Raw genomic sequence first — 16,669 nt, 5'->3', positions numbered from 1 at the left:
AAAATAAACTACAACACACACACGAGTTCAAATCTAATAACTGCAAGACGTTCTCAACAAATAGTTCACACTTAAGAAGATAACCTGCCGATAATTTGAGGAAAAATAAAATTAAAATAGAAAATTACATCTCTGTTAACTTGTACAAAAGATAATTACACACAATTTTTATGCAAACAAAAGATAATTATACTCAACTTTTATTCAAACAAAAGATACTTAAACTGAATTTTATATAAAAATAAATCACATACCTAGCAGATCTGGAGAGGGTTTGATGAATGATGAGAGAGGTAATTGATGAGAGAGAAATAGAAATGGGCAACTGATGAGAAGGAAATAGCAGTAGAGTTGCAACTTGCAACAAGTAACGTTGTATAATTAATGAAGGATAAAATTGTCTTTTAACATTAAAAGGAAAAAACCTCATATCAATACCTGCTCCCCCTTGGTGCAAAATAATGGAGATAAAACCTCAATTAATTCCTATCCCTATTCCCTAAAAATTAGAATTCCTTATAAACAAATAAACAAACAAGGATAGAAGGGTAAAGGGATAAAATATCCTTATCCCCACTTCTTATCCCTCGTACCAAACGACCCGTTAGCGCCTAAGCCACAGACCGACAGTCACGACTCACAAGAACAACAAACACAAAAGGATTTGCTGCAAACCTCGGAGATCATCATATTAGGGCAACTTCAATCTGTCAAGAATTTATTTTTATTCATCAAATCAAAATGGCAGGACCAGCACTAAATGATCTCTTTCAATCTCTCATCTCCAAAACGGTAAATTCTCTCGCTTTTCCTTCAAATTTGCCCAAATTTTCAGTTTATTGAACATGATGCTGTTAATTGACAATACCCATATGTTTGTTTGAAGGAATTTTGATTAATTGAGCTGGTAATTTTGATTTAATTAGGGACATGATAAAATAACCAACGAAGAATCGAATGTGTTTGTTGATTGGAAGTCTCGGGCCAGTAATAGTTGTGCTTTCAGAGGTACTGTTGCCTCAGGTCTTGCTTGGATTGGTAAGTTAGATTTTCTCTCCTACAACCTATGTACTCGGATTAGTTGTCGGACACCGGTTTGTTTCCAAGTATTTGATTAGAATTTTCTATGATTTTGGCTCAATATGTAGTGTTGAAGTGTCCATGTCCGAGTACACGGGTACTTGGAATGAAATGAAGAGTTTAGTCAACATAACCTACCAGTGTTAGATTTTTCATATGATCGATCAATTGTTGGAAATTCCTTATAACTTTCCTCATTCTACCAACATTCCAGATTCCCTAGTCATGCCATTTTTTACCCTGATTCCAATCCCTACTCATAAGTTAGAGTGATGGACAAGTGAAGAGGTGGGGGTGGGGGAGGGATATAGGACGGGTAATACATATGTATTCTTCCTGTTCTGTGGCTGTAAGGACAGAGGAGAGAGGAAGGAGACATTAAGAGAAGAAACAAAGTGCAAATTGGCTATCTTAGTTTGCTGCTGCAAGGCCTTTTGGGGCGCTGAGTCTTGGCAGTGAGATCATGGCACTGTTGGTCTGTTCGAATCACAAATTGTCACCTACGGGCTGGCTTAGGGGGTGACACAGATCATGGTAGTACAATCCAAAGAACAAGTCCTCAACTTCTTTCCTATCTTGGATTGTATGGTCTCCAATTTGTTTGTGTCTGAGCATAAATCTGTGGAGCTGCATTGCTGATTTGATTTCCGATTGGCTGATTAGTTGGATATTAGGATAATTGAGTTAATTAGGTAGTTAGCTTTGCTTTCCATTTCTTGTATTAATAATGGCCTTGCTGTTTTAACAAGGCAGGTTGTAAGCTTTGTGGTTGGGCAGTGGGCGGGCAATTGTTAAGTTTGTTATTTGCTTTCTATTCAAGTTAACTTAGGAGTAATCAGTCACAGTGTTTTGGGCGTGAGGAGTGCAATTAATATTCTTGTATGCTATATTTTTAAAAGGTTATCCAATTTTAGAATTAAGTCAGTCCATTCGGATTTATCTTAGATTTATTTGTGAATTTTTTGTACTGTTGAATTCCGTTCCTGTACTTGTTTGGGCCTTTTTTGCTGTGGAATCTCATACCATGGGATTTCTTACTCCATCCCAACTCCTAGATTGACTAGAACTTCATACTCCCCCCCCCCCCCCCCATTAAGATTTTAATTATTTCTCCTGGACAGCAACCGTAACTGCTCACTAGTGGGAGAGGCAGACAATAAAGATGTATCACTGGCAGCACGCCACTACTATTCAACTTTGGCGAGATACCACCGGCGAAAGTGTTTTAGTGTTCTTTTTACTTAGGAATATGATTAAACGTTATTCTACTTCACAGAGTATTAGCCTTCTACCTTTTCTTTTTCTTTTTTGAGATGGAAAATGCTACTGCATTTTTTTCTTTCGAAAGATGACATTTACTGCGCTAGCTTTTTTTTTTGTCTTTGTTTTACTGGATTATTTTGGAGGACCTTTAAGGAAAAAAATAAATTAAGTTGGATGGTTAGGGGAAAAAATTGAACTTGTTGTATTTGGTAGTGATTTCACCTTATAACCTTAAGGTCACGGGTTTGGGTAAATAATTGAACAAATCCCGAAAAAAAGTAAGAACCCAAACAGCAGGGATAAAATGCAAAATCCTTCCTACACTTGAGCCAAACATATCTATGTAGAATCCATGGGTATGGAAGTATGGGGTCTATCCGTACCTCCCCGTTAGGAACCTACATTTCATTTTCATTATAGTTTTGTGAACCAAACAACTGCTTAGTGATTCAAGATCCAACAACCAACATCAAGTACATTTTAGTGTTTATTTCTTGTTGCTGTTGCGTTTTTGCTTCTTGGACAAATCAGGATGCGATCTTTAGTTTAAGAAAGCTGGAATTCGGGAAGCACCCTCAATGAGTTTTATAAGTTCCACATCAGGGATAAATCAGTAAAGAGAAATGAAAGGGAGAGGTGGATGGAAGATTAATTTTACCATCAGAATGGGCTCTTTGTTTGCCACAGTTCTATAACCATTGGGGATTGGCACTGGTAGCCTGTGTACAGACAAAGAGAAAACAAGGGAGGTTTGTGGTCATTCGGGAGAAGAGATATCGAATGCGAGAGCAGAGGGTCACTGCTTATTAGCTATACTGTACCCAGTGTTTAAAAAAGTGCGCCTAGTCGTAGTCGCTGAGGCACAAGGCGTTAGGGGCCATGCGCTTTTTGTGGTTTAGGCTAAGAGATTTCAAAGAGTCACACCTGAGGTACACCTTGGGGCGCACAACTGTTTTTAACAGATTGTTGTTGCTGTTAATCAGGTGCGCCACATTTTCAATTAGGTGACCGAGGCACAATGAGGCGCGTTTAAGGCGCAGGAGACTCCACATCGCCTTGATGTGCGTTGAGCTCTTTTATACATCGCCTGTACCTGAAATTTTGTGTATACTTTCTCCCCCTCTCAGGCCTCCCCTAGCTATTCCTTGCTGTTTTTCTTCTTTCTATTGTATGTTGTAGATCGATATCGATTACACTTAGACGTTTCGGTTTGACTTTTCATGTATCCAACAACATATTTTATAAAAATACAGGTTCAATTTATAAATAGATTATAATTTAGGAGCCTCTCATAAAAAAGCTCTTTTATCTTTCACTTGGACAATGTACATGGTAATTGAGCTGTGGTTTCATCTTCGAGGTAATTTGGAGGATCAATTGTGCTCAACATGAAGGAAGAATTTATTTTCATTCAGTTTAGGTTCTTTTCGTCTGACCTCTTTTTGGAGGCTACAGTGAGGGAAACCCCAAGCTGAGTAGTTGGGTTCCTTAAAGCGGTAGTCATAAAACTGTAGTAATAAAAATCTGAGAGCAGGGTTTTGGTACCTGTCAATTTGTTTTACTTAGAATCTGAGAGGAGGGTACTTGTCAATTTATTTATGTGGTTGAGTTATAATTTGATTTATTTTCTACATAATGCTGACGTTATTCAAATGCCTCCACCACTCTCCGCCCCAGGCAATGTAAATGGTTTGGCTTTATGCAACCTTGACTCTTTAGTTACAAAGAGTACTCCTATTGGACCCTTTGTCTAAAAGTGAACAACCACTTTCTACTTCACAAAAATTAAAAGCACAGGCAATTAAATGATCCATTTTGACTTTAGTCTATTATACTCTAAAGCCAAAGGATAGTGAATGGTTTTATTTCCTTCTATATGTTTAACGAATATCTCTTTGTTCTTGCAGCAACAAGGAAGTGGAGAACTGCTAATCGTGTATTACCTGTTACAGGTAGTTTAAGCTTTGTTTATATTCATTTATTTAATTAATGTGCTTGCAGGCGACATATGAATTATTTAGCGAAATATTCCCTTTAGTTATTGCATAGCTGTGTCGTTTTCTTTTTCCCAATATCTTCATGCTGTTACTTGTTGTTCGGTCATAATTCATTCTTTAGTTCTTTGTAGAGCTGTAGTTGTATGCTGCATTTCTAACGTTGTTGATTCTGAAAGAAGTTTGTTATATAAACTACACATTGACAAAGTTTAGTATGTAGTTTTCTGATAAGGAAATGTATACCATACAGAACCAACTGCCACATATCATTATTAGACTCTCTGATACACATATACAGGTATACTAGTGTGGCCGAATGTTATGATAATCTGAAAACTCTTGGATAAGGGCCACACCAGCTAGATTGTTCATTCTGAGGCCATAATTTCTTTTTGGTCCATAGATGATTAGATAGTTAACATGATCTCTAAATATCAGAAGACTATCACGTTTTTCCCGCCACAACCCCCCAGTTAAGCCAGATGGTCACTTTTGTTAACTTTTCATTACAATACAGCGGTACATTAAATGTCGAGTAACTCAGTGCAAGTAGCTATTAACACTTTAGATACTTGTAATTATTTTGAAGTTGATATATATTGGCGTAAAGATAATTTTTTCTAGGAAATTACCTATGTAGCCATGAGGGTCTAAAGACTCTAAACATTGCACTCATATGGCAATGATTCTCAAAGTTGTGGATCATGGATCAAATATCATGTTAACATGAGTTGTGTGAAATTGAAATCTTTTACTGATCTTGGTTAACTATTGGGCGATACTTTTAGCATTGATGCAATATTGGTATATTTTTAAAAAATCTCGATCTCTCTTTTCATGTTGAGTAGAATGGCTTGTCAATGCTTAATTCCTCGATGAACTAATATAATTTCCGTTCGTTAACATTGTGGCTTTTCTTACTAGTTATGCTGCATTAATTCCAACTTACACGAGAAGTTATTATCTTTACTGTCACAGGAGCTTTTTTGCTAACTGTAGGATGGACATTTAGTAAATCTGTAGACTCGTGCGTTGACCGTATTCTTGGAATGGATGGGAGTCGGATGCAGTATGAACTGGAAAAAATGTAGGTATAATATCAGACACTATTTAATATTTATTCCAACATTTAATGTTTGTTTTGAAATAGGAGGTCATGGTGTTTCATTGGAACTTAGAAATTAATGGTATTGCTAGCATTGTATCTATTCCAACTTCCGGTATGTCAGTGAAAGTAACTTAGGGTGTTTGTGGCCTTGTTTTTACGTTTGATTTCTACATTTTTCCATGACTGTCCTTGTTTATGCTTCTTTTGTGGTACACCCCCAACCTAAGCAAGAACACTAGGGACCACTCAACATACCACAGGTCTGGTAGAATTTGTCAGGACTTCTCAAGTAGGTTGGAAGGTATCTTGCTGAATGGTGAATTGCTAGAACTGGTTATTTGGGTGTGAGTATGTGTTTTTTGGTGGGGTTGGGAGGTTGGAGGTTTCTGATGTTGGAGCCCTTGCAAAATCGATCAACTTTTTCCTATATTGCAATTGCACACCCCTTGCAAACCAATCAAACTTTTAATAAATTCCTTTATGTTGCTATTTTATGTGTTGATTATTTTGATATGGAACAAATTACTTGCTTCATAAGTTTCATTTATTGGGCCGAAATACAAAATGATTTATACTCTCCCTTTTGTCATATGGGTATTTAATCCTGCACCAACGAAATAATTAAAAGTTAACTCATTTTGTCAGGGCACTTGTATTAGAAATTTAAGTTGTTGTTTAGTTTGATGTTCTTCATTTTCCTTTGCTTTTTCTTTCTTTCGTAATATTCCCCTCCATTGAACTTTCCCCTCTCCTAATTCAAAACTCATAAAGGCTTTAAGGAAACTTTTAGGAACTACATATATAATTCACCATACCCCTCTGAAAGCTCATTAATATTAACAATAATAAACTTCAATACATACCGAAATGAGTAAACCCAAATTTAAAATTCCAATTTAATAAAGTTGATGGAAGGAGAAGGAAAAATCACACAAAGGAGATAGAGAGTGACATAGGGGTAGTTTTTACTGATGTTGATGCTATTAGCAGGGAGATAACATATCATGGGGAGAAGTTGACTAAAGAGTGGGCTCAAATCCAAGGCTTGGACATTACTTAAGATCCAATTCCATGATAGGTGGCTGAATGGTTAGAGATACCTTTTGAAGAGGAATAGATACAAAAAAGTCTTTTTAGGCCATGAGGCCCATAACATTTTCACTGTGGCTTTTTTTCAGGTTTGTTTTGAATGTGATTAAAGTTGATTTAATGGTTTGTATCATGTAGAAGGTTGGTGGGGGAAGAGCATGAATTCCAACTTTATTGTTTGTGTGCCTAAAAAGAATCTATGAATGTTGGGTATTTCTCGACTTGTGCATACAAAATTGCCACATAAGTGTTAGCCATTCGATTTGTAAAGGTACTTTTTTATACGGTTTATGAGTCCTAATGTGCTTCAGTGGGTGATGGGAAGATCTTGGATGCATTCCCGCTGCTAATCAAGTAGTGGATAGGCTTGCCGGAAATCATTCGTGGCATGGTTTTTAAGCTAGACTTTGAGAAGGCCCTGATGATGTTCTTAACAGAAAAGGATCCAGCGTGCAGTGGGAGTGGAGACGGAGAATTAAAAGATGTCTCTCTAATGCTTTTTTCACAGTTATGGTCAATTGTGTCCTAAGGGAATGGTTCTCGTCTGAAGTGCTAGGACATGGATTTTCTTTGTCACTTTCTCTACACTCTAGTGTTTGATGGGCTAAGAAGGTTGCTGAACAAATGGATTTCAGGAGAGGTGATTAGGGGCATTAAGGTGGGAAAAAAGAGGAGTTCAGGTTTCCCATTTGCAATGTTTGTTGACACTGTTCGGATGGAAGCCTTGATTATTTTAAGTCGGCCCTTAACTCCTTACTGTGCTTCATCTTGTTCAGGTAGTATCATGCTTGCACATGAATCTCTCTAATCAATGTTTATACCTTTGCTGTGGAGAGATATTCAGCTTAATGGGTTGTCAAGTAGAGAATTGGCTGATGGCACATTTAGGTGTGCCTTTAGGGGACAACCCACGATGAGAATCTTCTTGTAACCTACGAAGATTTCAAGAGGTGATATGGATGGAAGGTGTACTTCTCACTTTGTGGCAGGATTACACTAGTTAGTTCTTTTCTGTTAAGTATACCACTCTATTATCCGTCCCTGTTTAAAGTTCTGGTGACAATTGCTCATAAAACTGAGAGGATAGTGTAGGGTTTTTTCAGTCTCAATCTTCTGTCTCGTTAGTTGAAATTCGGTGTTTTATCTTAAGGATGAGGGAGAATTGGTGTTTGGAAAGGTTTTCTCAATAAATGTTGCTTTTATAGGTAAGTGGTGGTGAAGGTTTCCTCTTGAATATGTGGTACAATGTCATCAAGAATAGGTACCGAGTGCATGAAAGTGGTTGGGATGTTCTAAGTATCATTGGGGTGGCTCATAATGCCCTTGGAAATTCATTTCACATTGGCTTCTCTATTTACTCACTCTACTGTGAAGTTGAAGATAGGGAATGGCAGGTAAGTTTGATTTTAGGAAGATGTTTAGATTGGAGAGCAACCTACACTGATAAGAGGTGGTAGTTGCAGTTCAGGAGACCACCCCATGACCACCCATGACAAAGAGATAGAGGAACTTGCTTGTATGTGTGACCTCTTACCCAATCAGTTTATGGATTTAGAAGATTCTAGAGTGGTACTTCCTACAATCTGGCCTGAACCTTTGGATAGGTTCTTAAATCCAACTCTTCCAACTTCAATTAGGATGCAGGAAACTCTACCTACAACTCATGGAAGCCTCGATGTTGGCGGGGAATTTTGTCAATGGTAATTTTGTCAAAGGGACAACGTAAAGGGAAGGGATATAAAAGAGTAACGAGAGAGGGGAGGAGGGTTGGTTGTGATGTTAGGATCCGTAGATCTAGAGGGAGTGGACTGGTACAGGCGGTGGTGGGGTGTGTGGTTAGGATTCATAGTTTTGGAGGGATAGTAGTGGTGGTGGTAGCTGCCATGGGCCAGGGTAGGATGAGGGGAGAGCGAGAGGAAGTGAATAAATTTGTAAATGGATACGACTCGTGAAGGGTTAAACAATGTCAGGGACTTGGGCGTGTTTTTTTTGGGGGGGGGGGGGGGGGGGGTGGGGCGGATGATGTTGTTTGAAGCGAAGGAAAACTATAATTATATGCAATAATGATTTCCGTTTTGAGATACGTAGCAAGTATTATGATGTTTCCATTTTTGGGAGGTGTTTCAAGTAGTGGAAGAAGTAAACTTAGTCTACTTGCAACTTTTCCTTTTTTCCTAAATCAACATTGGCACATGTCTAATTTGGTTTTTGTCAACCTTTTATGATAATATGTTATTGAATGTGACGAAATTGTTCTCATAGGATGCTGGGACTAAACCAGTAAAGGATTTTGCTGATGTCTATGTGTAGCTATGTTCTCATTTATGAATCTAAGCTATGTTCTCATTAATGAATCTAAATATGAAAATAAAAACTGTGCCTAATGCCTAAATAGAGCATTCTTGATGTCTCTTGCATTTTTAAACGTCTCAATGAAAAAGGAAGGGCATTATGTCCATGTTTCAGTTTTCCATTCAATGTTTGTTGTGTATACAAAATATTTGAGATGATACTGAATTATGCATTATACATGACAGAATACTGGAGAAGTATGGTAATGATCCTGAGAAAATGAAGCCCTTTTCCAAGCATTTCTACTGTGAAGAAATTTTCAATGATTCGGCCCCTGGACGTCCTAAATCAGTTTACCGGCAACGGCATCTGTATGTAGATGATCAGCGGACGACAAATGAAAATCTAAAGCATGAGTCTGCTAAGAAAGGTGTCAATCATCAACATAAAAAAGATGATTCCAACGTCAAATTGAAAAGCCCTAATGCAGAGACTAAGCAAGTTCCTGTAAGTACATGTTCATGATTTGCTGCCAAATAGTACACGTATATGCTTGTGTAGTTGTGTTATACATTTCCTCTTTTATTGAATTGTGTGGTAAGTACTGAATTCGTTGTGACTGCTGCTTGGAATTTGTCTTGTTGCGGCTTTCCAGCAAAGCGGATGAGCCATCTACTGTCGTTTGTTTTTTGTAGGGCTGCAACAAGATTTTATGTACTTTGACGTTGTTGATCTACCATTGATTGCTTTAACAATTTGTATTGTGTACTTTTGGTGACCCTTTAATCCTTTTAGCCGAACATAAGCGGAAATATTACTCATAGCAAACATTAGATTTTTTTTTGTTGTACTGCCAGTTTATAGAATAGATTTGATATCTGAGTCTTATTCCAGCCGAAACCAGAATTATACCCACCAAAGGCTTGATGACTGTTTCCCAAATGCTCATACTCTTTGTTCTCATCTTCTGTTCATATCCCATCTCTCTTATCTCAGCAAATTTTGCTTAAGACTTGTACCTAAATGGCTAAGTGCATGTATAGTGCTTCTGAAACTCTGGAAGTTCCAAATGTAGGATTAGGATGAAGGTCCTTTGAGGCATTTTGACTGTTGAGATGAGGATCTGGATCATGCCCTGAAAGTAAGAAGTACATCATGCTATTGTTGAGATTCTTTTTTATTAGTGATTTTGGTCTGTAGAATATTCGTTCATTGGTTAGCCCAAAAGCATTCAGGTTTCCGAAGCTGTTGCAAATAGGTTATATTCTTTTCACTTGAAAACCCTGGATTTATTTATGTTGTCCTTTTCTGATTCCGAACCTATTAGGATACTAGGCTAATCTAATTTATAGTTATCGTCCCTTATTTAATCTACCAAACACCCCCGAGGTTTAACTTAATTCACCATATACCCTCGTGTTTTTAGTAATTCACCATATACCTCTGTGTTTTGATAAATTATCAGACGTGATTTTGCCGTTATAGATCTCTCATTTCTCCTCCATCATCTCTCCACCTTCACCATCATATCTCTCTATCTTCACCATCATCTCTCTCTACCTTCACATCATCTCCTTTTACATAATCTCTCCAATCAAACACAAAAGTTCAGAGAAACCCATTTTAATTAAACATCTAAATATCAAATTTTCGATTGATGATTCAAAATAATTGCAGAATATTTGAATCCCTAAAACTAACCACGTGGAAGACCTATCAACCCCCTCTTCACCAACATGGCTGCCCCAAATCATTCATCCACCAACAACCCAGAAAATTTAGAAAACCCACAAAAAAACCCTACCCAACCGATTAGATAAGAACCCAAAATTAGTCAATTCAATGCCATTAAAGGTTGAAGATGGGGGGGGGGGGGGGGGGAGTGTCCTATCAATTTTCCGTCATGGTGCCGCAACATATTTCCTCCGCCACCGCCGCTACAAAATTTCTGTCAGTTTGTCGGCTTGTCGCCATTAATGGTGCAGAGGAGAGAGAACCTAGAAAATTAATCACAATACCTCGATCTTCCATTTATCTAAAAAACCCATGAAAATTAATGGGTGATTTTTGCAATTTGAGAAGAATTGGTACGCCCGCAACTTGATTGATTCTAATTAAATTTGGATATTTGATTTTGACTATGAATTGTTGTTTGATTGGATGCAAATCGAAATTGATTGTATGGCAGAAGATGAAGAAAGAGCAGGAGTTTTGACAGGATTTTGGGTTTGTTTGGGTGATGAAACTGGATAGAGTAGAGGGATGAAGGAAGAAGAACAAAGGAGATGAGTATAATGACTGGTTTTTAAGGATTAAGGTAGGAGATAACGGAAAATTGACGGCGTTTGGCATTAAGGGTAATTCATGTTAATTTTCCAAACCTCAGGGGTATATAGTCAATTACTGTAAACACGAGGGTATATGGTGAACAAAGTTAAATCTCGGGGGTATTTTGGTGAAAAAACCGTTTAATCTAAGTGTGAATTGAACTTACTAGTTACTAGTTAGTAGTTACTGTAAACGCGAGGGTATATGGTGAACAAAGTTAAATCTCGGGGGTATTTGCTGAAAAAACCGTTTAATCTAAGTGTGAATTGAACTTACTAGTTACTAGTTAGTAGTTACTTCTGCTTTACTGATAATTTTTTAGAACTTATCTGAATGTATTAGCCCTTATTTGAATATTAGACCTGAAACTTATAAAAAAATGACAAACAGCTCAAACGGATCCTGCAATAAAATCACTCACTTGGTCTATGGATAAAGTAGATGAATTAATTAATTACTGTTTTAATATGTTTTTTCTCCTTTTGTGTGTTGGGGCCTTGGGGGCTTGGATACTGTTTGTTTGTTAGACAAGATCGACCAACTTTGGCTTGGATGGCCAAATTAAATGAAAATAAACAAATGCGGAGTTTGGGTACTTGACAATTTTGAGTACCCATCCTAATGGAACATATTCTTTTGAGTTGCATGTAGTCTTATCTAATCTACTAATATTGTTTCCTTTGTGATTATTATAGATCCCTTTCCCTTCTTTGCTTGTTTTTATTCTCTATTTGAATTATTTCGATTGTACGCTTGCAGATTTGCCCATGTTGACTTTGACAATCAAGTTCCTTTATTGATGCTTTAGGAAAACCTTCTGCATTATTGCCTTTCTTCGATATCATACTACATAATTTAGGTAATGGCAATAGGGATTATAGATGGACTAATTTTCTATAAGTAAGCTACATCATTACCCTTGAAGCAACTGTTGTTTAACTACAAGACCTTTATATTGTTTGTCTCTGTGTACTTGCTTTTCTTGTCTTTTTCTGTTAGGAGTTTAGGACATTGTTGATTAGTAGCTAGCGTTTGGCAATAATATCATAGGCTAGACATGATTATAATCATGCATCGGAATGTAATTCAACCGTTTAACCATTATAATCATACATCAGATTGCTGCCCTAAGCATATTTAAATGACAACCCTACATGGGGAATCTGCTTATAGTTTGTTTCTTTTTCATCGGAAAAGTAAAAAGAAACTGACAGCTGATTTTTATGTCAACTTTCATGTCTTATGTGACTGCTTTCTGCAGATATATCCTGGCATCAGTAGATTTGGATATGGAGATCCTCTTGATGTACTGTTTGGGGGCTCATCTTCAAATGAAGAGCCTCTTCAGCCTGATGAATCTGAAAATTTGGGCAAAGTGCAGAGTCGCAGCCAAAAAAGAGCTCGCCGTAGGCATAGACTGCGTCATGGTCGTCAGGATTCGTTGCTGATGGGGGGAAGTTGATCAGATTATAGACATCTAAATATTATATTGAGTGTTGAATAATGGCTGTCGTTGATAATTTATCCTAAAAGGAGGGAAGACAAGTTTGTATATTATCCCTGCTTTTGTGATTCTTCTGGTGTATCCCTGCTCCTTTCTTCTCTGTCTGTTTGTATCAGAAAGCTAACAGTTTCCTGCATTAACATAAATCAACCGAGTTACATGAAAGAGAATTCGGCTATGCTCAGTTTCGAATCATGAAATTCATGTGAAATCAGTTAGCTGAAATTCACTGTTCGCTTACTTGCTTCGTCAAAACTTCTGTGTCCCTAATTCCTTGATCTTTTTCTTTTTCTTTTTCTTTTTTGGAGCAATTAGAACAACAGGGAAAGAGGAGAAAAGACTAGGGAGTCTCATCTTTGTGAACCCAGACCGCTTCACCATGGGCTCGCTTGATAATCTCTGTCCTCACTAAACAAACAATAAAGTCAAAATCTCAAGCTATAGAAGCAGCAGTTGCAGAATACAGTTTCTTTCTGTAGGATTGGATACAGGTCATATATCCCTCTCTCTCCCTCTGGCTTATTGCAAAGGCTTCTGTCTGTTGAAAACTAGAAGCATGCATCCCAGCACCGCCTTTTATGAACCTCAACGGCTCAACCCCATCTTCCAGTCTGTTCCTCTGATTCATTTTGAAGGCTGATTTAGGTTGACCAGGTATTTGAACTCCTGCAAGCCTCCAATGCATATGTTCTTGATCCTCTCATTTCTTTGAAGCTTTGCTCGTATGCCATCCCTTTCCGGGAAGAAGAGATGAGCTTCTGCATTGTTCTGGAGCAAATGAGTCGGTTGGGCGTTCTGGAGCAAATTCTGTGCGACCATAGTAGTCGTCCACAACCAGGATAGACTCTAATATTGGTGTTCCCAGGTACTCAGGGGTGATTTCCTTGTCTTTTGTTGTTATTCACATGTTCCGATCGATGATATTCATGTTCTTTTCTGACCTACTTCAGTATTTGTAGCACCCATTATAGTAAAATGCAAACAACATTGCAAGTACGTCTTTGTTGCTGTTCATCAAGTAGCAAACGTATTTTTATATCATTTTGATACTTGGGTACCAAAGTTTGATGTCATGTTATGTCTCACACTTGATTACTAACGGCAGCCAGGAAATAGTTAATTAGGATATAATTAACCAAATACGGAGTAAGACATATAAACTGTATATGCTGTTGTTAAAATACGTACACTTGATCATATATAAAAATTAACAAAATTATATAAGACTGATATCCGAAAACAAAACACATTCGTCTAAAGAGTTTGAAAATAAACATTATAGGAAACTAAATCGATGGCATATCATGCAATCCATCAACCATTCTGTTGATAACTCATGTATTATTTCCCTGGTTGAGCCTGGCAGCTGCAGCCACTGATGCTGCCACGCCACCTGGACGGGTTGCTACATTTGGGTTGTTCCTCAGTTCAGCACTTACCACCCCTTCCGCATCCTGCCTTGTCGCTTCCTTATCAGCTGGCAACTTAATAGTTGCATTCTGTTCAATCAAACAACACAAATTAAGCAACTTACAATTCACTAATGCATACAAAATATTTGTAACAATTTGAATTAACACTAAGATTTTCTAAACCTAGACGAATTAGTTACATACCGTAAGAACATCGCCAAGCTTGATTTTATCCTCGTCACGAATAGTCTGAGCGTTCAGAGAAGCAGCAGCCTGAGCAGCAGAAGCCACACCACCAGGAATCAACACATTTTGACCAGTGGCCCTAACCTCAGCTGCTTGGATGGCTGCAGCATCGCTTTGCTCCACTGGTTTGTCTCCTGCTGTAAGTGCAACAGCTTCTAGAGCTTCACCAATGGTAACCTTGCTACTATTTCTACTTTGTGTAACACTCCCTTTAGCTTCTTCACCTTGCACCACCGCCCTAGGTTGTATGGTCTGCCCTACAACCTACAAAGGCACCCCATCAATTTAAGTCTAATGTACAAGAGTACCATAATCCTTGCTCAAATTAACTAATTGTTTATTATTTTTTACTCTTATGAGTTCATTTAAATCATAAATAATTCATTTTTTAAAACATTTACACCCTACCAATTTTTTTATATTTCTTTATGGTCTACTACACCACTTGCCTGGTTATTATCTCAAATTCAACTACGCTTACTTAATACCCGTGCTGGTCAATAAACGACTCCTTATCGAAAATGAAAAGGGAAGGGTGAACATTTTAATCTTTATGGTCAAACTTCTTCAAATTTGACTGAAAAATTACCACCACCCTAGGTTGTATGGTCTGCCCTATTACCAATCCAAGACATACTTTTTAGGAGTCACAATTCCACTTTTGATAACTTCTACTCCACTACTCAATTGTTTATTACACTCCCTCCGTCCCAGATTAATTGTTACACTTTCCTTTTTCGTCCGTCCCGAATTAGTTATTACACTTCTAAATTAGGAATGACCCCACACGTATTACTCCGTATGTTGTTTCTCTCCACTAATTTTCTTTGTTCCCAAATCCTCTCTCATTCCATTAAAAAATACCAAAATAACTCCTATCACATCTACTTTTTTAATAGAATAATAATTTGATAACCAAACAACCACTTATTACTTAAAACTTTGTGCAAAGGTAAGTAATTAAGTATAACGACTAATTTGGGACCGAGGGAGTATTTTTACTCTCACGAGTTCACTTACATCATAAATAATTCAAATTTTGAAACTTTTACACCATATTAGTTTTTTTATACTTCTTTATCGTTTATTACGCCCTTGCCTCATTATTATATCAAATTCAACTACGCTTCCTTGATACCTGTGCTGGTCAATAAGTAAGGAGGGTTATACAAATATCAAAATAATATTATTGACATATTGCTGGATTTCTATCCCTATATTGAAAATATGTACCATCAAAAAAAAAAAAAAAAAAAAACCAGCGGAGAAAAAACACACAAGAATTTTACAAGAAGACATAAAATAAATATTACTCAAATTAGTTGTTACACTTTCCTTTTTCGACCGTCCCAAATTAGTTGTTACACTTCTAAATTAGAAATCACCCCACAATTATTATATTGTCTCTCTCTTCTCACTAAATTTTATTTTGTCCTCACACCCTCTCTCATTGAATTAAAAAAACACTCCACTAACTCCTATCACATCTACTTTTTCAATAAAATAACAATTGATAACCAAACAACCACTTATCACCTAAAACTTTGTGCAAAAATAAGTGTAACAACTATTCTGGGACGGAAGGAGTATGTATGATTTGGGATCCGAATACAGTTGTTATACGAACCTGTCCACCAATAGACTCGGTAACAATAGAAGCACCAGGAACATAAGTTTGAGTAACATTGACACCCTGGTGTGCAGCTACATCCGAGACATCAGCATGGCTAACAAAACCAGCCCTTTCATTGACAGTAGCAGCTGACTGCATAGTTGCAGCTGGACCACCCTTCTGAGTCTGCCCGAACACCGCGTTCTCGGCAGTCTGCATCATCGCTGCATCTCTTGGTGCTACTGCTTTTGTTGCTAGCTCTCCCGCCACCGGGAATACATCGCCATATTTTATGGGCTGCCCATTTTGGCCCTGTTCTTGCTGCTTCTCGCTTTCTCTTTGAGGTTGTTGTTGGTTCATTTTGCAAATATGTTACTCGGATCGTAATACTATTTTTGATATTATCCTGTTTGAAGTTTACTATATTAGGAAGTATTTTGTCAGGGGTTGTTTAGGATGACGTGCATACTCATTTGTTTGAAGATCGTAGTTTGGTGACACCTAGCATTTTTGAGTTCCGTTTTTCCAGATTTTGCATGTGCACGTGGAGCGAACCCGCTTACACGCGTCCTTCTACTGGTTATTATCTTCGACAAACTCTTGAGCCCGTTTAAAGAACGGACAATTATTTTGTAGCTTTAATTTTATTGATTGCATTTGATTTTAGTGATACTATATTATTTGAATAGAGGTGTAATAAGAAAAGTTGAAAAATATACCTCCGTTCCTGAAAGTTCT

General features: G+C 37.5%; 2 protein-coding genes across 3 annotated transcripts; one reads left to right on the top strand and one right to left on the bottom strand.

Moving 5' to 3' along the window:
* Positions 1-567: 567 nt before the first annotated feature.
* On the top strand, positions 568-12,901 carry LOC110793044 (uncharacterized). Of its 2 annotated transcripts, none has more exons than XM_021997870.2 (6): positions 568-792; positions 927-1,038; positions 4,251-4,295; positions 5,319-5,427; positions 9,075-9,336; positions 11,917-12,347. In XM_021997870.2, exons 1-6 carry the CDS (start codon positions 742-744, stop codon positions 11,929-11,931), a joined length of 594 nt encoding a protein of 197 aa, XP_021853562.2. In that variant the 5' UTR covers positions 568-741; the 3' UTR covers positions 11,932-12,347. The 2 variants fall into 2 exon arrangements, with proteins under 2 accessions (XP_021853562.2, XP_021853561.2); XM_021997869.2 differs by lacking the exon at positions 11,917-12,347 and adding an exon at positions 12,419-12,901 and having other exon boundaries at positions 573-792.
* Positions 12,902-13,776: 875 nt separating this feature from the next.
* On the bottom strand, positions 13,777-16,383 carry LOC110793042 (late embryogenesis abundant protein D-34-like). The gene is made up of 3 exons (XM_021997866.2): positions 15,947-16,383; positions 14,278-14,583; positions 13,777-14,160 (listed from the first exon to the last, which is right to left on the bottom strand). Exons 1-3 carry the CDS (start codon positions 16,289-16,291, stop codon positions 13,996-13,998), a joined length of 816 nt encoding a protein of 271 aa, XP_021853558.2. The 5' UTR covers positions 16,292-16,383; the 3' UTR covers positions 13,777-13,995.
* Positions 16,384-16,669: the final 286 nt, after the last annotated feature.

Source organism: Spinacia oleracea, chromosome 3 (assembly GCF_020520425.1).
Source record: "Spinacia oleracea cultivar Varoflay chromosome 3, BTI_SOV_V1, whole genome shotgun sequence".
NCBI classification, from domain to species: domain Eukaryota; kingdom Viridiplantae; phylum Streptophyta; class Magnoliopsida; order Caryophyllales; family Amaranthaceae; genus Spinacia; species Spinacia oleracea.
This window is presented reverse-complemented; position numbering and strand designations above follow the sequence as displayed.